The sequence below is a fragment of the Lissotriton helveticus genome, chromosome 12 (assembly GCF_964261635.1).
Source record: "Lissotriton helveticus chromosome 12, aLisHel1.1, whole genome shotgun sequence".
NCBI classification, from domain to species: domain Eukaryota; kingdom Metazoa; phylum Chordata; class Amphibia; order Caudata; family Salamandridae; genus Lissotriton; species Lissotriton helveticus.
In genome coordinates, this window is record NC_136073.1 from 679,306,180 (window position 1) to 679,332,506 (window position 26,327).

Below are 26,327 nucleotides of genomic sequence, written 5' to 3' on the forward strand. Positions count from 1 at the left end.
ATTCATTCCAAAGATCCTACAACCCAGCTGATGGTCACGATGGATGTAGCGTCGTTATACACACAAATTCCGCAACAAGATGGACTGGATGTCCTTGAAATCTATCTGGGGAAAAAAGGCCTTGTCCCCATCGAGTTCCAACGGAGCTTATTGTTGCCTTCGCGTCACTGGCGCTAAAAAGAAACTTCTTCACATTTGAGGACGAGTGGTTCCTACAGGTGAAAGGCTCAGCGATGGGCTGTCCTTTCGCCCCCGAAATGGCTATTCTGTTCATGGGGCAATACGAAGAAAAATTTGTATATAACAACAATCCATACCAAGCACACATCCAGCAGTGGCTACGATACATAGACGACGTGTGGTGCATCTGGAATGGGACACCGCAATCGTTGGAAGAATTTCATGTATGGCTCAATGATCACAGTCCGGACATCAAGTTCAGTCCTAACCTTTAACGCTAAAGCACTACCATTCTTAGATGTGGAAGTTAAGGCCACGCCTGACGGGTTGGCATGTTCTCTGTTTCAGAAAAAGACGGATAAAAATAACGCCCTTCACTTCAAAGGCTATCATCCCCGGAGTCTCAAGAATAATCTTCCCTACGGACAATTCCGCAGGGTAAGACGAAATTGTTCCAGACTCCAAGATTTTGACATTCATGGTCAAGCACTGGTCAAGAAACTTCAGGAAAGAGGCTATCCACGTAAGCTCCTGAAACACTCTATGAAAAGGGCCAGATGGACGCCAAGGGAGCATCTACTTGAGAAGAGACAAAGGTCACCCACGCAGCGGATGGTGTGTTTATCCACGTTTGGACCTCACACACACCCCCTGCAGAAAATTATTCGAAACTGCTGGCATTTAGTGGAAGAAGTAATGCCTGACGTCAGACAACCCCTGTTTGCCCTAAAAAAAAACAGGAGTATAGGGCAGCAGATTACATCTACACGACCACCAAGAAAAAGAGACACCCAGAGCACCATCTTTGGAATGAATCCAGTCAAGGGACACCGGAAATGTGGCACTTGTTCCGTGTGCGACCTTACAATGGAAGGTTCTCTGTTCACGGATGGAAGGAAATTCTGGCGGCATGAGGAACATACGAACTGCAAGACCAAGTATGCAGTGTATGCGATCCAATGTCCATGCAAAAAGGTGTACATCGGAAAAACAACACAGGAGGTGCGACAAAGGATCATTCAACATTGTTCCAGAATTAACAACAAAACCCTTACAGCACCACTGGCGTCTCATTTTCTACACCACAACCACACGGTGAATGATTTGAAATGGACCGTGTTGTCAGTGATCAAAGTCGGCGGGGGTGGTGACCCAGAAATACGCTTGTCTCAAAAGGAAGCATGTCTTATACTGAAATTTGATACAGCCAATTCCGGACTGAACGAACTGTCTGAATTAAGCAATCTATGAGCCATTTGGCTTCTTGTTTATAATAAATTGTGATTTAAATTGGCAAGGTTCCTGTCAGTGCCAGTTCTCTGTACTAACGATGCAGTTCTAGCGCCAGTGTCTGTGACGGGCTCTTGTGACGACCGTACGTAATGCTATGTCTGACTACGAGTACCATCTTCCCCTGCCGTGCGAAAAACATGCGGCCCCTTTAATTCCTTCGATTCTGCATACGGCGTGCTAACGCCAGACGCCGTATGCGAGCAAGCGGAGCAGTTCACTTAACGAACAAGTGAGTACAAATGTTTAGTTAAGTTTACATTTACCCGCATTCGGAACGAGAGACAGGATACCTAACACAATCCCCGTTATTTCCGGCTAGGTCTAATTTGAACAGAATCGACAAAACGAAAAGTCGTTCTTAAGAACTCCGAACCGATGAATGGCCGGCTCTCCCCGACTCTATATGCTACGCCGCCCAAGTTGAAGGTATGCTCGCCAGCAGTGGTCACTCATAGCCGTTATTGAAGTACATTTCAGTAATAGTCTCAACAATGGGTTCTCATTCCCATTCTTGTCCGTTTACAGAACCTGTACACTTGCGAGGCAATCGTCTATCTGAAGTGACTCACGAGTGGCTTACAAGTGCAAAGTACAGGTATTTATTCACACCACCCATAGAGTCTGAGATTTTATTATTCTGTTTGTATGGATTCTTTCTTGTTTGATAACCGTTTCTTTTGACGACATTCCAAAAACTCAATGAAATTTTTTTTTTCTAAATAGATAAAAAGACTAAAATAAAATAGTTGAACCCCCAGAACTGACTAGCTGGGTGCGATTCAAAGTTAAAAAAGTAAACCTGTCTGGCTATTTGTTTTGTTTATTATATTGGAGTGGTCTAAGCCAGTCCGAGATAGGACCCAAACCTTTCTGTCCCGCTGACCGAAACCTGGCAGGGGAGGCTTGGACAAAGTTTCCTGTCACAGGGAGGTGCTACACCACCCCAGACAAGAGATAGTGGATTGGAGCAGGGAGGGTTGAATGAAACTAGACACTGCCTGGGGCACACAAGGTGTCCCATGCAAAATCCAGTCAAACCGGTTCTGAGGCACTCCAGCCCCAGCCCTGGCGCAAAACTGGTCAAAGGGAAAGGGGTGTAACCACCCCCTTCCCTGGTCCCACCCATAGGAGGGACCTAGCAGGTAAACCAGCCCCTTGATTTGGAATAAAGGTAGGAGCTGTGCCCATGAGCATTAGATTTATCCTGACTGAAACTTTGATACTGAACGCTGGACCCTTCGACATCCCACTCGATGTGGAAGACTGAAGAATCTCCCTTGTGGTCAACGAGTGACCACCCTGTGCAAACAGGCACCATCCAGCGCCCAACAGTGTGCTTTGTTGCAGTTCCCCCCGGTACTCGAGCGACAGAGATCGACAAGACCCAGCGTTCCCGCCTTCCAACAGCCCGATCCACAGTCCCAGCGAATCTGAGACCAGTGGAGGCGACCTGAAGCGTGGGGCCAGCCATCTTGAAAAGACTGCAAAGTGCTGACCGTGCAGCTCCAGAGGCACCCTCGAAGCTGTGCATTGGGGTTTGAGAAGCCCCAGCCCCGAGCAGATTGTGCACCGAAGAGCTCCCCTCCACACTCAGAGTGCTGCGTGGGGCCCTTTTTGCATTTTCCTGCTCTACGCGTTGTTCCGGTCGCTTGCCCGTTGGCTAGTGGCCCCAGTACCGACTAACCTTTGTATTTGCTCTGCTAGTCTGGTTGCTCCAGACTGGCCCTCGCTCCCCTGAAAAGGAGCAACCCCTCTGACCTTGCTGGTCCGAGAAAGAAGCGATCTTCCAATCCTGCGTGGGTTGCCTTTGCCAAGGCCTGTTGACTCCGATCCGGAAACCGACAGCGAGAGCCTTCGTGGGACAGCTCGTGATTCGATCCTGGTCATCCTCGATGCCCCAGAGTCCACGTGGCAGCGGAGACAAGCTTCTCGTCAACCACCTGATTGCGCACGACATCGCCTGGTTCCTTCCTGGTGCCATCCTGGTCACTGGCTAGTGACCCAGACTCTGTCCCCTCTGCTTTCAGGTACTCTACAGCTTCGATCCACTCTTGGATCCAACCGGACTCTTCTCTCCTGGCCGCCTGCAGCATCTTCATCTCCAGGCTCCATAAAACTCCACGACGAAATCCGACACACTTTGGCACCTATGCACCCGCTTCCTGTGGGTGAGGTAATGATTGAACGCCGGTGCTCCTGTAGTGGTTTAGACCTCTAGTGTCCTAGTTTTAAGTGGCTAAGTTCTAGTCCAGTCGGAAAACTACTAAAACAGTAACTTTGTAACTTTTACGCACCATTGACTTTGCATTGGTGCATGCGTGTGCTTTTAGCGCTGCACCCGATTCCCGCGGGCTACTCCCGTCCTAACTGCTGTTAGTCCAGTGTAGTCCAAGCGATTCCCAAGGCCCTAGGCCTTACCACTGTTCGTAAAGTGATACTTATACCACTTTTTTGATATGGTTTGAGTGGCCACCGGCCCTATCCATAATTGTGCAACTTGTGTATGTTTAACTGTGCTTTTGTTTAAACGCTTGTGCCTCTAGACTCATAAAGAGTATAGAAGATTATTCTAGTAATAAATACATATATTTTTATAATATATAACTTGTGTGGTGTCCTTTCATTTGATATTACAGGATTGCATATGGTAAAACAGCTGGCTTCACATGCCCTCTTGAGTTTAGCCTGAAGGCTGCTTAGTCAATGCTACCTCTAGGATAGCTTGTCTATAAGGTTGACTTACAACCACCACCATAAGGGATTGTTTGGACTGATGCATGATGTGCACAGTTCTGTGGGCACCTTGTATCAGGCCAACTTCTCACAGCTGGACACTAGGGAGTTGGTCGTTTTTCAGGGGGCATTAAGATGCCCTCTTAGTGCATTTTGTAGTAAATACAACTCTGGCATCAGTGTGGGTTTATTATGCTGAGGAGTTTGATACCACACTCCTTTGCATTCAGTAAAGCCATCATGGAGCTGTGGAGTTCTCGATAACAAACTCCCAGCCCATGCACTCAATATGGCTCTACTTAACGTGCAATGTCTGTGAATGGCACAGACATTGTAGGGGCACATTGCTCGTGCAACTGTGCCCTCACCTGTGGTATAGTGCACCCTGCCTTAGGGCTGTGAGGCCTGCTAGAGGGGTGACTTACCTATGCCACAGGCAGTGGTTGGTGGCCATGCCGACTCTGAAGTTTTGTCTCTACCAAAACACCGTCTGCAATGGTAATGTGTGTGTGTGTTTAATGAGGGGTCTCTGAGGGTGGCACAGAACATGTTGCAGCTCTTAGAGACCCTCCCTGGTCACAAGGCCCTTGTTATCACTGGTACCATTTACAAGGGACTTCTAAGTAGGCCAGAGGCGTGCCAGTTGTGGAAACAAAGGTACAGTTTTGGGAAAAAACCGACACTGGGAACCTGATTGACTAGGAGCCAGTACACATTCAAAGTGCATCAGATACCATGCACAAATTGGGGGATAACCATGCAAAAATGTGCATTTTCCAACACGTCTGCATACATTTTTTTTACGCCTGGCAAAGAAACCGGCTCTTGAAGGCCTCAGAGCTCATTCTGCCCGAGCCAAGGTGTAGGAGAGTAGGGTCTGCAATCCTATGATCACCCAGATTTTTGCTTTTTGCTGCACTGGTTTACGACTTTCCCTGGCTGTGGGCCTGCTAATCAGACCCACAGCCTAGCTGTTCTCTCTATCCAAATTGTACTCAGGTACTGAATTGGCACTGGGCCCTCTCCAAGTCCCTGTACCCAGGGCTGAGGTGCACCCAGAAGTCTCCCAGGGGCTGAAGCATGTATTGTGCCACCCCTGGACTGACTAACTAAACTGACACAACTGGCTGCACGACAGCTGGGGCAAGGTGGTGTACTCACCCTTTGCTTTAGATATAGTATGCCTATATCTAACCCCAAAATGGACACACAGATCTCCTATCAGTCACTCCTATGGCAGGCCTTAACAATCCTGAAGGCAGAGTGCTTGGAATCGTGTGAGATGGTGCTCTGGCATGAGCTGAGCCTGTCTGCGGCTTTCGGGATCTATCCCTTAGCCGTTTCCATGATATCGCATACCATATACTCTTAAGTGCATTATAATCCTCGCGGTTATATGCCAACTCTGGTATCGCTTTATTAAAACATGTCGAGTAAGGTGTCATACGAATTGGAATACTAACCCCTCGCCAATTCTGGCGACGGGGTTAGCATTCCACCCTTCTAGAGGGACACAGCATGTATGTAACCCCTAACCCCGGTTAAAGTCAAACAGAGCCTCAGCTCCACAAAATGGATGCTGCCCCCGAGACACAAGTCTGCCCTCCTGCTGCTGGGAGTCCTCCCAGAGCAGGAGATAAGGACAAAGGGTTTCCTGCCAGGGGCGGTGCCAGCACCGTCCCAGACAGGATTTTGTGTATCCTAGGTAGGCAGGGCTTCAGAGGAAGGTGACTACAAGTGGCACCCCGGTGCTCACTATGCATAGGCCGGCTTGAACCAGTTCCAGGGACACTCCAGACCCTGAGCTGGGGAAAAGCCCGCCAAGGAAGTGGGTGTAACCACCCCCCTCCTGGTCCCACCCATAGGGCAGGACTTAGTCGCGTGCCAGCCCCCTTTTTCCAGATAAAGGTAGGAGCAGGCCCCCTTCCAAATTAGATCATCTTTGGAATCAAGACACGACTTTCTACGAAAGGACTTCAAGATTCTCCCTTGTGGCTAAGGAGTAGTCACCCTGCATCCGCAGGCACCATCGCAAGAACACTGCGGTCTGCTGTAAGTCCTTCCTCCGGAATCCGACTGCCCAGCTCGACAAGACCCGGCTTCCCTGGCACCTCCGACCTCTACTCACCTCTACAGCCAAGCTGAGAACCGTGAGTGCAACGAGACCTCAAGGGACCGACTATTGCCAAGACTGCACGACTTCTGCACAGCAAGCCCGCCGAGTAATTTCCTGGCGAGTGCTTTGGGGTCCGAGAAGCCCCGACCCTGAGCAGCTCCAGCACCGAAGAGCAGCCCCCCAGCATCTCCACGATCGGCGTGGGGCCCTTCTGCTTTTTGCTGCTCACCGCGTTGTTTGGCTACTAGCCCGCTGGCTTGTGGCCTTCTGAACGACGCCCGACGACATCACTGCTGCTGGTCTGGTTGCTCCAGACTGGCTCTTGCTCCCTTCCAGAAGAGGAGCACCCCGGACCCTCCTGGTCCACTCAAGACGCCATTTTGAGTCCACCGCGTGGGCTTGAATTAGCCAAGGCTTTGTTGCCCAATCCTGGGTTCTTCGACGCCGACAGCTTCATCCATCGTGGGACAGCTCGCCTCTCCATCCTGGTCGCCGACAACGCCTCCTGGTCCGTGAGATCTGCAGAGCCAGCGTCGCCCACTCACCTAGTCGAGGTGACTATCATCCGGTGCCCTCCTGGTGCCCACTGACTACTGGCTAGTAGTCACGAACTTGGTCCCCTCTGCTTTCAGGTGTCATCCATCTTCCAGATCCAGGCTTGGATCAACTCGAACTATCTTCACTGGTCGCCTGCCAGCATCTTTCTTCCAGGCTCCTGGTCCGGCAACGAGGATTCCCGACGTCTTTTAAGACCTATGCAGCTGCAGCCCCTGGGCTAGGTAACTTCGGCATTTCGGTGCCCCAGCATAGCCTCACTATCCAAGGGTCAGGATCCACTGTCGTTTTCTCCCTACCAGGTCGGGTTCGCCCGTGAACACTAACTTTAGCGTTACTAGCTTCCATAGACTTTGTCCCGCATCCCGCGTGAGAGTGCACACTCTGCACCCGAGTCCCCTAGGCCTCCTAGTAGTAATCTAACGATTCCATAGTCAAGTCCTAGCGATTCCAAAGCCTATTAGTACTGTACTTACCTGCTAGTAATTTCGCATTCCCCTTTTAAAGTATATGGTTTTTCGTGCCCCTCGGGCATTTGTGTATACCGTGCTAACTTAAGTATTTTCGTAAGAGTTTTGTTGTGTGCCTAGCACCCTGTCCTCATAAAGAGTACAGGGTTGTTGTGATTCTAATAAATACACTGTTTATTTTCATAACACTTGTGTGGTGTCCTTTCACTGGGTGTTCAAGGGGTAATGTGATGGTAAAACAGCTGGCTTAACACGCCCTCTAGAGCCTTAGCCTTAGACTGCTCGTATCCATGCTACTAGGATAGCTGGTCTATAAGGTTGACTTACAACCAATCATCAATAAGGGTTGTTTGGACTGATATATAGTGATCACTAGAATAGTGAGCACTGCACATCAGGCCAACTTCTCACACAAGGCAACCACTACAGCTCTCTAGCGTGGTGTCCCGCTCCTAGTTTCCCAGACTACGTGGGCATCCCTGCACACGTTTACCAAGTATTATTGCCTGGACAATCCGGTCCATAGGGAGGGCCTTTTTGGCTGTTTTGTCCCACAGGACTTGCTGGTGTAAACTTTTCCGCAGTCGCTCGTCTGGGGTTGGTATTGCTTGGGTATCTGTTCAAAGATGAGGAATCTGCTGCTAGATATCTCTATCAGATAGACAAGTTACTTGCCTTCGGTAACGCCGTATTTGGTAGACATGATCTAGCCACATATTCCTTACCGACTCAACCATCCTCCTCGCTCTACGGATCAATGTCTTCGCTTTCCCCTTCAGGCCCTAATTGTCTAAACATACCATTGTCAATCAACTTCATGGCTCTGCGCTTCTGACGTGGAAAGTTGTGATAAGTACTGACATCAGCGCCCGAGCTGGTGCCTATATAGACAACACGGATGTCACGATGACCGAGACACCGCCAACTAAGTCACGTGGAGTCAACCGCCACCTATCGACGCGCAGGGGTACTACTCAAGAAAAATCTCCCGGAACCTGTCTGACGCCTGGGAGTTTTAAAGGTAAGGAATCTGCGGCTAGATCATGTCTCTACTAGATAAGGCTTTACCGAAGGTAAGTAACTTGTCCGTTATGGTCAACCTCAAATCATGCCTAGGTGCTAGACTACTGCTTCCATAGACTATCATTAGGGCTTTGTGCCACTGTTTTCACTCAAATCTTTTAAAAATCATATTATTGGTTCTTTTTGTTGTTGTTTTTGTCTTTGGTTTTATGTTACCCATAAAATATTTCTCTATTTTAAAATTAGTTGTGGAAATGTAATTGTGCTTTGTGACATGTTTTACATACATTCACTCCTTAATTCTTACACACTAGCTTTGACTGCTTTGTATCATGTTACCTGGGATTGAGCACAGGTTTATTCAATTTGTATGACATCTAGAGGTGGCGGCCTTATCGTTTGAGGTGACACTTAACCACCCCCAAATCTTTTTTCGTACAGCGGGGTAATGCTTGTCCTTCATGGAGAACCTACGATTGGGAATTCAGTCTGAGAGAGTTTGTTGTGTTGCTTTAAGTATGGGTCCTGTTTTAGGCGGTTTTCTGCAAGATGTGTAATTTGAGGTGGTGCATATATGCCTTGGAAGGTTATCACAATTTTTTGTTAACTCAGATTCGGACTTTAAGGATGTCAATGGAAGGATTAGCTGGAGTGTGGTTTGCGTGTGTCAGTTGAGACTTAGGTTAAATGACCTCACCACACTTTTTGTAATCCCGAAGCAAATAAAGTGCAGTAAAGCCCATTCCAATCTCTCACCCTCCATTCGGCTCTACAGTAAAAGTAGCTGTCAAAACGTTGTCCTTTTTTGAGTCTGTTCCAGTTATTAATGATTTTTTGTACCAAAATACTTGGTTTCTTTTTTGGGAATCTACAAACTAAAGCACGCGTTAAGCTTGAATTCTTCATATAGCCACAACTGATGTCTTTTTGGGTTTAGAACAGTTATTTTCCTCTCCATTCTCGATGGAATAGTAAACGTGATGAAAGTTAAATAAGCCCATATTCATTTCTTTTACAAGTGCCGTGATGCTCTGACAACCCGGCAGAAGCTTATTGCCCAGGACTACAAGATCAGCTATTCACTTGCCAAGTCTTGCAAGAGTGACCTGAAGAAGTACCACTGCAATGTGGATAGCCCTCCCCGGTCTCGTGAAGCCAGACTCTCCTACCTTCTGATGTGTCTGGAGTCTGCTGTGCACAGAGGTAAGTTTGATAAAAGTGCTGTTTTGGGTGGGTGCAAGCTAGTGTGATGAAGAGGAATGGAACATTTATAAAGCACGCTGTAATGCTAACTGTGTGCACTGAAGAATCCGTTGATTACCTATACAGCCTGCTTTTTCTTGAGGAAAGGAGTAAATTGCTTGTATAGGTTCTGGTCTGCCATTTATTTTGTGAACCGTTCTGGAAGTATTATGCTGTACTCATGTAATGTATAGGAGACCAGTTTGGCTTTTAAATGTTTGGTTTCTGTGATTTGGTGCACAAAGTGTTGAGTGCTTTATGAAAGCCTATCCTAATTATGCATAGGATGATTGGTGTGCTTTTTTTTTTTTACCAACTAACTCCTGGTGAAAGTAGACAGATGTGCAGTGAAGCAAACAATTGTAGGGATGTGGCCCCTGGTTCTCAAGTACTTTGATTCCTGCTCTTGTATGCTCCTAAACTAAATGATCAGTGAACATGCAAGTAAGAATCATTATTCTTAGCGTGTCTTTATTATTTTTTTTGCCGTAGTACTGGTCTAGGAAACCCATATTTCTTGATTGAAATTTCTTCCATCAACCTGACTTTTTCTTATAGATTTTTTCAGTCTTCCTGTGTCTTGGTAAGCTTTGATTTGGTTGTCTTGGTGTCGTGTGTTTAAGGATTTCAGCCTGTCTGAATGATGTTCACAAGGCATATATTACTTGCTATTTTATATTCAGCCTAATCAGCGAGGTCTGAAAGGCATGCTATCTTAATAAGCCTTCCCCCCCCCTCACTATATATTCAGATCTCGCTTGGATACTTTATTACAGGAAGTGACAACTCCTACTCAGAAGGGTTAAAAGAATGTCATACAAGGCATGCACAGGTAGGTTCAGTTCTATTTCCTGATTCACAAGGGATGGAGACAAAGCTTATTGGCGCATGGCTCTTTAACAGGTTTACTTAGTAACTCTGACATGAACTTGTTAATTAACCGCATGCGCGCTAGCGGTTTTTGCCGCTGCGCGCTGCGATTCGCAAAAACCCTCGGTACGTGACAAGGTCAGCTCGTCACACGCGCAGCGCAGGTAACGCCCATGACGAGCTGACCTTGTCACGCGCGTCGAAAGGGTTAAGTAGCTGTTAACTTAAGCGATTTAGGATTGAATGTTGCATCATATGTTAGTATGTCAACTTTCTTGTCAATATAAGGAGATACTCGAAGGGATTGGGATTTATAGTAGTAAGGAAATATCCTTTTGGGCTTGATTTAGCTTAGAGGCTTTTTTTCAACCAGATTCTCAGTCATGCCAAGGAGGTACTTAAGTTACTTCAAAGTGACAGAACTACTTCTTTTTTTTTTTTTGTTTAGGAGATTTTTATTAAAGTTTTACAAGATAAAGTACAATTGAAATACAAATACTAAATGCAGGTGTAAGATACAAAATATATTCATAAATCAAGGAAGTACAAAATAGGACAAAATAAGTACTATAAAGATCAAATGAAAGAAAAAGAAAAATTGCAAAAGAGAAGAGAGAGGGAAAGAGAGAAGGAAGAGGAAAGAAAAGGAAGGGATAAAGAAGGGGAAACTTGAAGAGAACACAGGAAGCTAGAACATAGGGGCAGATGTAGAAAGATACGAGTGAAAGGTAACCAGAGAAGGTCAGACTTAATTTTGTGAGATGGAAATAGAAGAGACAGTAGAAATCCTATGTTCATCACAAACAAAATTCCACTAGGTTACTAAAGAAATTTTAGAAGTATCTTTCCACAAGGATAAAATAACTTTAAAAGCAAGAGCGATAAAAAGGTCAAACAATAATGAAATAGGGGATGTGTTATTAATTTCAGCAGATAAAGAGCCTAAAAAAACATTTTGAAAAGACATTGGAAAAGCACATTGAAAAACTTGCATACAAATATCCCAAACTGATTGCCAGAACGAGGAAACATGAGAGCATTCAAATAATTGATGCATTAGTGTACCCTTAACAGTAGAACATGACCAACACATCTGAGAAGAGGATGGGGAAAATTTAGAAATACAAACAGGAGTGAGAACAGCTCTGTTATAAATGAAAAAACAGGGACTGCGTAATATGGGCAGCAGGAGAAACTTTGAACAATTTGGACCATAACTTATCCCAAGTGGCAATAGAAAACTAAACAGATAAGTCATTTTCCCAAGCGAGTTCAATATGGGATTTAGGTCTTTCATCAACATTAGATAACAGTAACTTATAAACAAGGGCAGCTTTGGGTCTATGAGTGGGGAAAAGTGAGAATAAAGGAGAAGGAGTGAGAGAGGGTGTAGCAGCAGGAATAACAAAAGTGGCTAGATGTGATTGTATAGCAGTGGAAATAATGATATATTGAGCAAGGGAGGTGTCTGGTAAATGAAATGTAGCCTGTAGGGTAAGAAAAGGAAGAACAGAACCAAGACGTACCAGTTGATGTACGTAGAGGATACCCTTTTCTTTCCAATATTTGAAATAGAAAGATTTACCCTTGTACTTAAGAAATTTATTGAACCATAAAGCGGAATAAAGGAAACATTGGAGTGGTGTAAAACCAACAGAAAAGGTAGTAAATGACAGGTATCTGGAGTATTTTAGGATAGGGTTTGTAGATAGAAAAGTACTGTTGGACATGAAGATGACATCCGAAAAGGGGAAATCCTTGAGGAGGGAGCGCTCATAAACAATCCAGGTTGGGAGAGGAGTATCACCAAAGTCATAAGCTAAAGCAAAGGATTGTATAAGCAAAAAAGCAGAATGATACAGTTTGAAATTTGAAAAACTAACCCCACCTTCTCCCTTAGGCCGAATAAGCTTGGCAATGGCAATACGTGGGTGTTTGTTATTCCACAGGAATTTGGAACAAATAGAATTGAGTTGAGAAAAATAAGAAAGGGGAATTTTAACAGGGAGCATAGAGAGTGTGTATAAAACATGTGGAGCAATCATCATTTTTATGGTGTCTAACCTACCCCACCAATATAAAAAGAAGGGAGACCAAGTAAGTAAAAGTGACTTGAGTTTGGATATTAGGGCATTGAATGTGAGTTTGAGTATCATGTAAGGAAGGGGCAAACCAGATTCCAAGATATTTAATTTTGGACGGACACCATGCAAACTCCGTATTATCAAACATAAACTGATAACAGGAAGAGTTCAAGGGTAGAACCTCAGTTTTGGAAAGATTCAATTTATAACCAGAGATACTAGAGTATAGTCGCACTTCATCCAAAAAAGGAGGTAGAGATTCAGTGGGATTGGACATATAAATTAATATGTCATCAGCATAGGCAGAAATTTTCATTTCAAGGGAATTATGCTGAAAGCCTCGAGTTTGTGCATTAACACGGATACGTTCTAAAAAGGGTTCAAGGCAAAGGATAAAAAGTAAAGGAGAGAGAGGACATCCTTGTCTAGTGCCCCGTGATAGAGGGAAGGATTTGGAAAAGGTATTAACAAAAATGCTAGCTCTGGGGCACGAGTACAATAGTTTAACAAAAGAGATAAAGGAGGGGCCAAAACCAAACCATTGGAGAGTTGCAAACATAAATTGCCAATTAATACGGCCAAAAGCCTTCTCTGCATCTAAAGAGAGGGTGGCAAGGGGAGATTTACATTTTTTGGCATAAGAGATAACATTAGCGAACATTCGTGCGTTATCAGATGCCAATCTGCCTTTGACGAATCCAACCTGGTCTGTTTTAATTAATAAAGGAATCCCATTCTCAAGACGGGTGGCAAGGATTTTTGCAAACATTTTGCAATCATAATTTATTAGGGAAATGGTACGATAATTCTTACAGTAGGAGTGGTCTTTATCCGGTTTAGGAATGATATTGATCAAAGCATCCATGAAGGATCCGGAGGCTTTTGCGTTGGAAATGAAAAAATTAAAAAGCGCCAAGAGCTTAGGGACAAAAATGGAGGAAAACGTAGTATAAAATTCAGCGGTAAGGCCATCAGGACCCGGGGCCTTGGACTTTTACAATGATTTTATTGCGTTAATTATCGCTTGAGAGGAAATATCTTGTTCTAAAGCATTAAATTCGTCGGGTATGGGAGGTGGAGAGGAAAGGCCAGAAAAAAAAGTATGTACATTTTGAGTAGTGGGGAAGGTATCATCAGAATAAAGAGATTGATAATGCGTATGAAAAACATCAGCAATTTCTTCATCCGATGAAACCTTTTTAATAGAGGATTAATTTAGGATAGGACCGATTGTTTTACGTTTAGACTTGGTCTTTAGATAATTGGCTAACATACGTCTGGCTTTATTTTGACCCCCATGGTATTTGGATTTTATTTTAAGGAGAATATTACAAGCCTCAGTCGTAGCCAATTTATTAAGATATGACTTAGCTTTGATCAACTGATGAAGTGCAGAAGCCGATTTGGAGGTGAAATAAGTATGTTCCAACTCTTTAAGTCGACTTAACTGATCCTCGTATTTTTTCCGTGACACCTTCTTCTTGCTAGAAACATATGAGATGGTAAAGGCACGGAAAGAAGCCTTGAAGGCATCCCGGTTATCAGGAATGGTAGTATCTCTAGGGTTGTTAAAAGTAAAAAAATCATTAGTAAATGCAGTAGCCTCTTTAACAAAAACAGGGTCAAATAATAAAGAAGTATTTAATTTCCATCGACTAAAGTGAGAGGAAGTAAGGGAGAAATCTAATGAGGCATGTACAGGAGCATGGTCAGAAATAAAAATAGAGCCTATATCAGAGGCTTGAATAGACGGCAACAGTGATTTACTAACAAGAATATAATCAATCCTAGATCTTGTTTGATGAACATTAGAGTAAATGTGTATTCAAGCAAATCAGGGTTACAAGTCTTCCAAACATCATACATCGGACGAGAAGTGATGGCAGATTGAAAAGCTTTGTGCGTTTTATCTGGGTTAAATTTTGATTTCGATAATCTGTCAGAAAAAGGGTCCAACCATTGATTAAAACCCCCAGCAACAATCACATTGGGACAATCAAATGAGGAAAGTAAAATTTTAATATTATTCCAAAACTGAGGGTCCGGTTTAACCGGGCCATAAATATTCAATAAAATTAAGGTTTTATTGTGGACAACAATCTTTGCCATCACCCAACGACCATCTTCATCAGTTTGAGTGGATACAATTTGTACAGAAAGATTTATGAAACAATATGGTAACCCCACCTTTTTTGTTGGAGGTAGAGGAGTGAACAACCTGACCAACCCATTGTCTCTTTAGCTTAAGTGATTCAGCTTCAGTACAGCGAGTTTCTTGAAGAAAAGCAATGTGAGAATTAAGTTTGGAGAGATGAGACAGTACCTTTTGACGCTTGACCGGGTTCCCGATACCACGGACATTCCACGTAACGAGTTTACACATAATGGAGGGTAAGGAAGGTATTACACGAAGGGATGAGAAACATTACAGGGAAATATCTGAAAGAAAAAACAGACCACGTAAAAAATAAATAAACATATAATGTTACACAGAATACCAGAACATCCAAAAATTGTGAGATGTAAATTTAAAAAAATAACATTGCAAAACAAGAGAAAATACACTTAGGAGGAGACCAGCCAGTAAAAATACACGCCCATTGGGATGTAGCCCAAATAAGGAAAATATGAACAAAAAGAGAAGAAAAGGGGAAAGTAAGAGAGAAAGGAGGAAGAAGTAGGTAAGGAAAGAGGAACAGATAGAAGTAAACAGACCAAAGCAAAAGAACCAGGTCTGATGAGAAAAGTGAAACCAAAATAGTAGGAGCATAGAGACGCCGAAGAGGAGACAAACCCCCAGTGAGCAACACAGAAGATAAGAGAGACAGAAAACTCAAGACTACAGAAACGACAAAGGACGAAAGAATTGTAGAGGAGAAATATAAAACAGACAAACAAAATAAACTTCGAGCAATTCAGACTGGAAAGGTGACGTAAAGGAAAAAGTAAAATCAATCATTAGTATCCATGCCAAAAGAAGAAAGGTTCTGCAAAAAAGACTGTAGTTTCTGCGGATCATCAAATGAGCGAGTACGACCATTGTGTGTAACTTTACAAAAACAAGGAGGAAGGATGCCATACTGGATATTAAATTGTCTCATCTGAGGTCGAAGATTCAAAAATTCTTTACGTCGAGCATTCGTTGCACTAAAAAGATCTTGAGAAATAAAAATATTATGACCAGACCAAATGAGCCGCCTCTTGAGCTTAGCAGCCTTCAACACAGACATTAACTCAGTAAATTCGAGAAAAAGCATAATAATACCACAAGGTTTAGAGGCATTAGGCTGAAGACGACCTAAACAATGAGCTCTCTGAATATTAAGTGGTTGTGCTGAAGGTTGAAGTTCCAGAAGATCCAATAGAAATTTCTGAAGAAAAGACACCAAATCAGATCCCTCAACATTTTCAGGAAGTATGTAAAGGCGTAGGTTGTTCCTCCGATTACGATTTTCAAGGTCCTCAGTGTGAAGTTTCAACCCATGAATCTCTTGTTCTAATAGAGGGACCTTGGTGGAGATATCTTGAATATCACTGATACGTTGTTCCATTTCTAGAACTTTACCATCCATAACAGCCAGTTTTGCTTCAATTTGATTGAGTTTGACATTGGTAGCGGTCATAAAAGGTCGAAGACTGCAAACTTCTTCTAAAATAGAATCCAGAACAGGATTTGGCGATGACGTAGGAGAAGAAGGGTCATTCTTTGGTCTCTTTACCTTAGTTCCAGTGGGAGAATGCTTCGAATTGCCAGACTCATGAGACATGTTGAAAATTTCAAGTGCAGAAAAAAATAGGCACAAACAGTCTCGTTGAAAACAATGTAGAATAAGTAAGGATGCACAAATATATGGTTGTCAGGGAAGAAATCAAAAGGCATACAGAAATATTGAGAGACCCTGCAGCAAATAACTGAATGCCTAGCTAAAAGAAAAAAAAGATCATAGACCAGTCACAGGAGAGGCAGAACTTCCAGAATGAGGTGGAGTATAAATCCGAAATAAGCACCATTCATAGTATATTCCAAGGCGTTTGCAAGGAGAGCAGAATACATGAGCCACAGAAAATAACAAAAATGAGCATTTGCACCAGTAAGCAGAGCTTATGAACATCACGGTTTAAACCACATTACAGCAATGGAGGAAAGGTGGATACGTGATAAGTGAAATGCTCTAGAAATTAAGCCAGCAACAGTTAGCCAACATAATGTATTCTGAAGTTTTCCATGGTGAGCGATGAAGCAGGGGCCACCAAATATTAAAAAATTAGCATCCACGCCAGAACACAAAATGGCGGCAGCATTACCTCAGATATAGAAGTAGAGGCAGTTGAGGAGAAAGGTGCCCATAAACATAGGAGATGCTTCACATCAAACAGCAGAAACCAAAAAGAGAATTAGCACGCAATGTAGTTAAAGCAAGTCCATTTAATCAGCCAGTAATAAGAGTTCGTGGGTTGTAAAGAGGACGCGGGCTCAGCGGCACAAAATGGCGGCCGCTCGCGTCCGAAATTGGAAAGAAATTACCGGCAATGAAAATAAGATAATGAGGGTCAGCAGGCAGCCAGCATGGAAAGCATTCTTCTCCCGGCACCTCCCGACGTCTGAGACTGCCAACAGGAACCTCTATAATGTCGCCTGAGGTCCGAAAACAGCATTGAAGGCTCGCAACATCGCGGAGCTCACCGAGGGATCGCCATCACCCGTCTGCGCGTAAGCCACGCCCCAGCACTTATTTTTTTTTTAAACGTATCTTTTAATTAAGACCGCATTAAGACCCTCATTGCATTACAAGTATGAAAAAGCACTACAGTCGAATCATTACAGTATATTGTAGGTTCACCTCCTCCCACCGGGAGCTATCACGAAACCTATTCGCCTTCATCTGATCTGTTACAACTTTTAATTAGTATCCAGGTTAGTTTGGAGCTGTATTGTTCCTCTAATGGGGGCCGTGCATGGATTCCCTCTATACACATTCCATTTGTCCCACATTTTTCCTGGGCACCCTCTGTTCACATAAACTGATCTGTTCGAGGCATGTGGGTTGTTCGAGGCATGTGGGCTGCTGATTCATATCTTAGCATAGATCGCCGCCTAGTGTTGGGTCCGGATGTTTGCACCTTGTTGTCTTGGAAGAGTCTTTGAAGTAGCACGAGACGGGTGACTCCTCCCCTGGACTACAGTGCACATGGGCATCTTCTCCATCCTCAGATTGTTTTTCGCCATTGTGGTAAAGATGGAGTATAGAAAAGTAAGAGATGACCACGTAAGTGTATGTTAAGAAGGTAACCCTGCAGCTGTGACGGGCACCGTGGAGGAGGGTGGGCGATATGAATGTCAGCAGCCCTACATGCCAAGAACCGATGCATACTGGTAAGTAGCATTTTCCTTCCGTCGCCTTACACCAGTCCATGTCTGTCTTCCAGTATTGAAGGGTCAGTGGAGCATCTGACCCCCAGCAACTGGCTACTTTTCCCTACCATTAGACCTAAGGTGGTCCAGGTTTGGTCTGCTCGTCCCAGAGCCTGATCTTACTAAACATTAAGGAGACACCATTTGGGAGAGTGTTGGTGCCTCTCCCCCTATCCCGGACATGCAGGACACTACAGCATCACAGTAGTCGTGGATTCTTGGACATGCCCACAGGATATGGTAGAACAACCCCTCCTCACCACAAACTCTGTAACAAAGTGCGTCTGCCTTTCTACCCATTTTTACCAACGTGTTACAGGAGATGTAGGCTCTGTGAAGAATTTTATGCTGGACCAATCTGAAGCGGGCTCTAATGGCTACTTCTCTTGGGAAAGCCAAAGCTTCCATCCGGTCTTGTTCTTGTAGGTCTGTGATGTCATGTCCCCAATGGACACTCAAGGATATGAGGGTGTCGGGGAAGTTTTAAATGAGTTTCTAATATATATGGTTGAGTGCCATAAACGGACAGTTAGTGCGGTGGGCCCCTCCAGTGACAGGCGCCGTGGATCAGTATAGAGCGCTTGGAGGTATTCTCTCGGCTGTAGAACTAGCCTATCCATCCAATAGGCTGGTTCCGATAGTGGTTGGTGAACCCATTGATTTATAGGTGCTAGTTGAGCCGCTCTATAATAAGTCTGAATGTGGGGCAGTGCAATTCTTCCCTCTTACCAGCTATGGGTCAGTTTGTTGAGTGCGATCCGTGGGGATCCCCGATCACGTAAGAGGGTTCGGACTGCACTATCTATTTAGTTAAAGTAGAGCAGGAATCGGAAATTGTGTATTTTGCAGAATGTAGAGAAGTTGCAGTAATGCCATCATTTTAAATTGTGCTGATCTATCCAGGAGGGAGAGGCGGAAAGCTTGCCAGTGTTGGACATCATTTTTAAGTCGTGACAGGGAGCCTTGCAGATTGCATGCCTGAATACGAGCCTGATCATTTTTTACATTTATGCCAAGATATCAGAATCCCTCTTCAGCTATTTGCGCCTCACATTCTGTGGGAAGTGAGGGCATCTGGCTGCAGAGGACAAACACCACTGATGTAGACCAGTTAATTGTGTACCCAGACTATCGGCTGAAAGTAGCAAAGATCTTTAGTATTCTGGTGATAGAGGAATGGGGAGAGGCAAAATTATCATCTGCATACAGTGATATTTTGTCTTCCCAGTACTCTGTCCAGCGAATAATTCTTATAAGTGGATCCCTACGGATCCAGGTTGCCATCGGTTCCAGCATTAACGTAAATATTAAAGGGCAGCCTGGCCTCGTGCCCTCCAAGTATCCTCCAGCACACTATTTTCCAAATCTACCTTGTATCCTTGGGATGCAGATAAACCCTATCCTGTCTATTGTGTGTTATCCATAACTGGTTGACTGTGGGTCTTTATCCTCTTGAAGAGCTGTTGCCGGGTATATCAGTTAAATCCTGTAGAGCAGTGAAAGGTTAGTCCTGTTCTCCAGTTGCAGCTGCTGCCATAGATCAACTAGAACTGTTTCTTCCATCGCTGCAAGTCTTATATTGGCTGTTGCTTTTCCGAAACTTACTTTTTCTGGCTTGGATTGTTTTATTTGAGGTTGTATCAAAACAGCCTTACCAGGTGCTGAAGTGAAATATTTCGCTACAACATTCACAAACTGTATTTGACTTTAGTATTTAATGAGCCCTGTGATTAAATACACAAATGGAAGTACAGTAAAAGTGTTACGGTTTCCTTAACCTCTTACCCCTAGAGTACTTGTACTTTGTATAGGCTTCTCCAGCTAAGGGTGTTTCTTTGTGTTCTACTGCACCCTTTGAGATGAAAAATGTTTGAGGGGGTGGTTGTTTTGTATATGACCTCAACAATAGCAGTTATGGTACTAAATTCTTTAGTTATCTAGTGGATGAAGTGCTTTCATTTTGTTAACCTCTTGGATTTGTTATTGCCTTCTACTCCATCTGCACTCCTCTGTTCTTGGTGCTCTTTAAGAGGTCTCCTTTACTTGCGTTTTATTGCTCAGTTTAGGACTTGACTCCTTCAGCTTTGTATTACAGGAACCATGGCCCTTGACATTGTTAATATCTGTATTTCTTTAATCAAGGGACTAACTACTTTTACCTATTAAATAAGGTGGAAATATGAAAATGTGTAATTCTCACCCGAAGGTAGGATACTATCCATCTTGGGTAAAAAAAAGGTTCTGGGGTTCTTCTGAAAAATATCAAACTTTCAAACTTCCTTGCTTGTCAGTCATACAGCTGAATTTCCTCCCTTATTCTATGTAAGAAATTGCCACCTGTGCTATTCTTTGTCCCTCAACCCAGCAAGGGATGGAGTCTGAGGTTGTCCAAGCTGGAGGGTGGAGTGCCTTAATGCCCTATGGTTAACATAGGTGTCTCTCTTCGCCTGTAGCTCTGCCACAGTTTGGAGACATTGTCTTGCAGGACGTTGAGAACTAGATACTCACAGATGCCAGACACTGAATAAGGGCAGCTGCAAGCATGATGGGAGCATGGAAACAAGAGAAGCAAGAAGTTGGACCAGTGCAGGTATGAAGAGCTTCAGGCAGGTGCAGAGTTGGAGCTGTTTGAAGGCGAGGGCCACACTGAGGACTTCCATTTCCAGTTACCCATCTGTAACACTATTACAGTGTATTTAAGTTTTGCTGAGGGGGTTTGTGGTTAATAGAAAATACTCAGTAATTTCTAATACGTGATTTTTACTAAGTCATATGGCCTCACTTAGGAGAAAGGAGAAATTGAACAATGATATGTTTTGGTCTTTACTTTAGATAATGGCATACTGTATGCCAATCAGCTCCTTGCTTTATAATTTTCCGCACATTTTTCAAAATTGTCTATAGCTGTTTTGGAGGATGCAGAACATATGAATCATGATTGCTGTGGATGTGGTAAGCCATTTTCTTCAAATGGAGCAGTTTCTATCCTTGAGAGACCTCGGTCGACACTTCTGCTTTTGCCTTTACTCTGTGGCTTTGTTGTAACTGGGATCTTGTGCTTTCAGGTGATTTGCCCTGCCTTGTCTACATACAGTGCTCCCAGTTTCAGCTAGCCTCATACTGGGTGAATGTCCTCTTTGATTATTGCTATGTTTTTGGGCTTGGCGTTTAGTCAAATAAGGACTCTTGTGAGCATTGTCACATTTTCCAGACCTTTTTTGAATAATCAAGTGACTGTGAGCACAGGCCGCAGGGTTGCTAATGAAAGTAGAAGGCAGCTGGGTGGTAGTACTTTTTTTTTTTACTTTGCCTGTGATCCACTCAGGCACCCTAAAACGGGAGACCGTTTTCCTGATGCTCTACTACTTCTTCTGCCTAGTGAGAAGGGGAAAGTGTTTTCATCCATCTATTATAGAGCGTTTTAGGAACAAAAGGTAGGTGTGAATACCACTAACTCCTGCATTTCAGTTGACAATGGCTTATTGAGTTTTGGCTTGAGGGTAGGGTATTTACCTGTTGGTCACTAACTTGCAGCTTATACAGAATTTATCATTGCACAAGCTTGACCGGTGGACCTTGACACTGCATAAGTGGCAACTTTGTTTCTCTTGCCTTTTGTGTATGCAGGTTCTTTACCTCCCCTTTGCAGAGAGTGGATGAGGGGTCGAAAGGTCTCAAAAGGATCAGGTGTAGCACCTCGTGCCTCAATAGCATTTTTTTTACCATTAAAACTAAAGTGCTGAATGGTTTGTAAAAGAAAATATTGTTCTTAAGGCACTTAGAGATCATTAACTTGATTGTAATATAGGAGTATGACGCAGTGTTTACTACAGCGATCTTGTGGTGCTTAAATCTAATTAAATGTCAGGATTAGGGCTGTTTCAGCCTGCTCTGACATGGTTGGGTTGAACCTGCTATCCTAAACTTCATTAGGCAATCGTATGCAAACTCAACGGCTTCAGTGCTATAGACTAAAACTGGAGATTGTACACACCTTTTTAAAATATCTTGGGGAGTAAGGCAGGGCTGCGTACTGGCCCCATTTCTCTTCTCCTTATATACAAACGGAGTTGAGAAGGCGCTTATAGGGGCTTCCAGGGATGTTCCCTTTTCGAAAATCAAATGTTACCAATATTGGCGTATGCGGACAATGCGGTTTTAATAGCTAGAACGGGGATCGGGTTACAAAGGCTTATAACCGCTTGAGTCTCTTTTATGGACTCACTACAGTTAAAAGTGAACCAATCCAAGTCCTTCATAATATTAGCCGGGCCACCAAAAAAGAAAAAGTCCCGTACTTTAGTGCGGATGCCGGAAAAATTGAGGTAGTAGACTCTTTCACCTATCTGGGTATCCTTTTTGATAAAGAACTGTCATGGGCAAAATTGATGGAAGGAAGGACGTTGGCGATGGAGAGGGGTACCATTGCTGTCAAATCTTTTGCAAAGAAATTGGGTGTTAAACCCTTATTGCCAATAAAAAACATCTACCAGGCAGAGTAAAAGCAGCAGCGACTTATGGAGCCGGGGTCTGGGGTGTGGTTGCACCCACACCACTACGAACTATTGAAAATAATTTTTTTTAATCTGTAGTGGGCCTCCCTTCCTCTTTCACAAATGAGATCTTACACACAGAATTGGCCCTGCCTTACATATCAAATTACATACAACTAGACCCACTCCTCCTATGGCATTCAATTTGGAGGAGAGACACAGTACCGTTTACCCAATCCGTGATAAGGAGCTGCCTAGCCATGGATAACTGGAAGAGGTCCAGGTGGCTAAGTTACTTAGAGTCAGTTCTAAGAGAGATTGGGCTCCACAAACTTTTTAAAGATCCTTTGGTTTGCAAGAAGGTCTCCAAACAGAAGGTTAGTGGTACCTTCATGCTGATGTCTGAATACAAGCGCAGGGAACACCACAAAGAGAAATACGCAGTTCAGGCATCCTATCTTAATCCACCACTAAAGAAGGGAGGCTTTTCCTATCTAGTAAATGTAAATATGGTACAACACAGATTCATATTACTGAGATTTTGCACCAACTTGATTCCCCTAATGCTTGGTTATCCAGAAAAAACATATAACCACTTTGACCTAAGCGCGTGCCCATGTGATAATCTATCACTTCAAACTGAATTGCACTTAGTTTTATTTTGCAGGCTCTATGAGAATGAAAGGAATGTCTACCTCAAACCAATTTTAAAGAAAACGAAATTTAAGCAGTGTCTGGTAGCATTATACTTTTTAAAAACCCTTTGGTTTGTTACTCAGTAGTGACATTCCTATGGGCCTGCATTAGGAAGAGGAAAGGGATGGCGTGTAGATTACCGAGTTCGTTAAGTAATGACAATGTACCTAGTCTCGTGATATAAAATGTTTCTTCTTCTTTTTTTTTTTACGCACATTCGTCTTTATTCGATAATTGTGATGAAATTGTAATTTTAAAGATAATACCTTGTAAAAACATTTTTAAGATGTATTTATATGTGTTTTTATGATTATTTTTAACATGATCGAATAAAGATGACAATGAATGAATGATTGTAATATAGGAGTATGACGCAGTGTTTTCTACAAAGATCTTGTGGTGCTTAAATCTAATTAAACGTCAGGATTAGGGCTATTTCAGCCTGCTCTGACATTCAGGTTGATATGTGCAGGTTCTTTCTTGTAGTAGGAGTGAAAATAATTTTGATGGGTTGCATCAAGTTGAAGATTTGAGTAGCTGTTTTCTTGCTGGAGCTCTTTCGATAAATGGCTTTTAATGGAAGACTTTCATGGTTGCTATCTTATTGATAAGGAAATTACTCTGGGGTGGAACTTTTATTTTTTTGCACACATTGACTTTTGGTTGACATAATAGAAAACTAATCCGTAGCCTATGATATTAATTATTCAGAAATGTTGCTCCTTGTGGGGCATCACCCAAGAGGGTTCCTGGACATTATTATATTGAAACCTAAGGGAGTGTAAGCAGCTTTTCAAAAGCACATTCAATATGATGTTTTCCTAGTCTGCCCTTTGGGAGGTGTCCAGCATGTAATATAAGTCCTGGGGTTTGGTGAAGCGCTAGAGCAGTTGAACTGGTTGGTTCTTTTGCACCAAGAACATTGGTCTGGATGGGCTGGGTTTTAAGCTGCCCAGTAATGTTTTCTCATGCTTGTGCATTTCCTGTTTATAAAATAGAAGTGTTGGAGGAGTTGGGTGGCATTGGCTAGATGTACAGATCAAGTTGGCCTTCATAGTCACCCTTGTACTCAGTCCACCAGATCTCTAAACTTATTCCAACTTTGCATCTGTACTGTTTGTTCCAATCCACTGGTTATTTAAGTTGCGTACCAGAAGACATTAAAAGGAAAGCTTAGAAGTTGAAAGTAAGTCTAGAAGAAAGCACACTGATATCTCTTGACCGAGCAGTCTTGACCCTTCTGTGTGGCGTTGGGGGGGGGGGGGGAGGGGGCTGCTGAAAGGCTTTATTACAGTAGCCATGACAATGGGTTACTTGTGTTACTGCAAATGGGACAAGTGTGTATGTAGAAATTAAATGGTGATTAGACTAAACAGTAGGTTTTGCAGTAGGAATTTTTTCTGGATTTACATGCTGTGCATTATTCCGCCATCTAGTAGTCTGGTCTGGAATAGCCTCCTTGAATTCATTCTTCTGTGTGTGTTCTTGCCCAAGACCTTCAGGTCAAAACAGAAATCGAGGTTGACTCACTGTGATGGCATCCCCTCAGAGGAAACGGAAGTCCTTAAAAAGGACCGGGTCTGTCTAGCAACAAGGTGGACATTTCGGAGACTAAGGAGATCCAAGGAAAGAACCTGACCTCAAGGATGTCATTGGAGACCAGATTAGCAAGGGCTACAAGAAAACACCTAGGGAGAAACGTTAAACATCCATTAGTACACGGCTGTTACACCACGTACCATTACTTTGCAAGCGTTACAACGCATGCGATGTTACAACGCGTAGCCTTTACTACGCAGGTTGTTACATCACATGCCTTGTAAGGCATGTGCAGTAAAGGCTATCCACATCGTTGTGTAAACGTACGCGCTTTCGCGCGCTTTAGTTTCATCACAACGATGTAGAGGCATTGTCCCTCTAAAGGAACAGTGAATGCAGGGTTACATTGGATCCTAATGGGAAAGAAATGCGTGGAAGCAGCGCAAGACTGCCACAGACAGCAATGTGTGATGCACTGAAACATACAAACATTGCGATGAGCAGTGAAGGGCTAATGCAATGGGAATTAAGAGGTGAGAGAATGTGAGAACTAAGAACACAAGTGGAAAAGGGTAGAGATGCAAAAGTAATTTGTCTCTGATTGAGGTGTCATCATTTCGGGGCCACAAGAAGTAGAGACTGTGGCCTGCTTTAAAAAAAAAAAAAGACGAAGTGCAGAAGGCACATGCATCCATACCCACTATGCGCGTGTGCAGTTGACTGCGTACTAAGCCGGAGAAGACAGGAACCGAAGAGAGCGAGCTTAGAGGGGCTCTGAAGTATTTAAGGGTTTAGGGTAGGGGGTGGGTCGTGTAGGGGGTAGTCTTTTTGGTTTAAGGGTAGTGTGTTTGTGTAGAGTAGTGTATTTGGGTTTAGGGTATTGTTTGGGAGTAGGGACAGGAATGGGGGTTGGGGCAGTGTCGTGCTGGGGGTAGTGTTTTAGGGTAGTGTTGGGGGGTTGTGCAGGGTAGTGTTTCAGTGTAGGGACCGTCTTGGGGGTAGGGGCAGGGTCGTGCTAGGGGTAGTGTTAGGGTTTAGGGTAGTGTTGTGGTGCTAGTGTAGGGTAATTTGTTAGGATTTAGAGTAGGGTCGGGGTGCGTACAGGGCAGTGTTTGGAAGTAGGGACAAGAATGGGGTAGGGGCAGAGTCGTGCTGGGGTAGTGTTTTAGGGTTTAGGGTAGTGTGTTTGTGTAGTATAGGTTAGTGTTTTAGAGTTTAGGGTAGTGTGGGGATGCATGCAGGGTAGTGTTTGAGTGTAGGGAGCGGGCTGGGGGAAGGGGGAGGGTCGTGATTTAATTTAGGGTAGCGTAGTGGTGTTTGAGTAGTGTAGTGTTTGGGTAGTGTTTTAGAGTTTGTGATGTGTATTTTTATTTAAAATGTAGTGTTGGGTTTTTATTACTAGGCAAGTTTTTAGTTTGCATACATTAACACTTGCAATGTATAGGTATGCGAACTAACAACTTGTGTAGTAACGGTATTTGCCAAGTAAAAAACATTGCTGTAAAAAGCTGCGAAGTAATGGTATGCGAAATAACAAGTCATATTCGGGAGAAACCGCCTGAAGCTAAACTGTCGGGGCTGAGAAACATCTGAACCAAATGCTAGACTCGAAGAAACACC

The 26,327-nt window shown here is 43.7% G+C and overlaps 1 protein-coding gene across 1 annotated transcript in view; it reads left to right on the plus strand.

Annotated features, from left to right (window-relative positions):
• Positions 1-26,327, plus strand: part of GLG1 (golgi glycoprotein 1) — a 694,561-nt gene that overhangs the window by 232,255 nt on the left and 435,979 nt on the right. Inside the window, exon 7 of the mRNA XM_078669216.1 lies at positions 9,390-9,573. Coding sequence (XP_078525342.1) covers positions 9,390-9,573 — 184 coding nt within the window. The remainder of the gene's footprint in view (positions 1-9,389; positions 9,574-26,327) is intronic.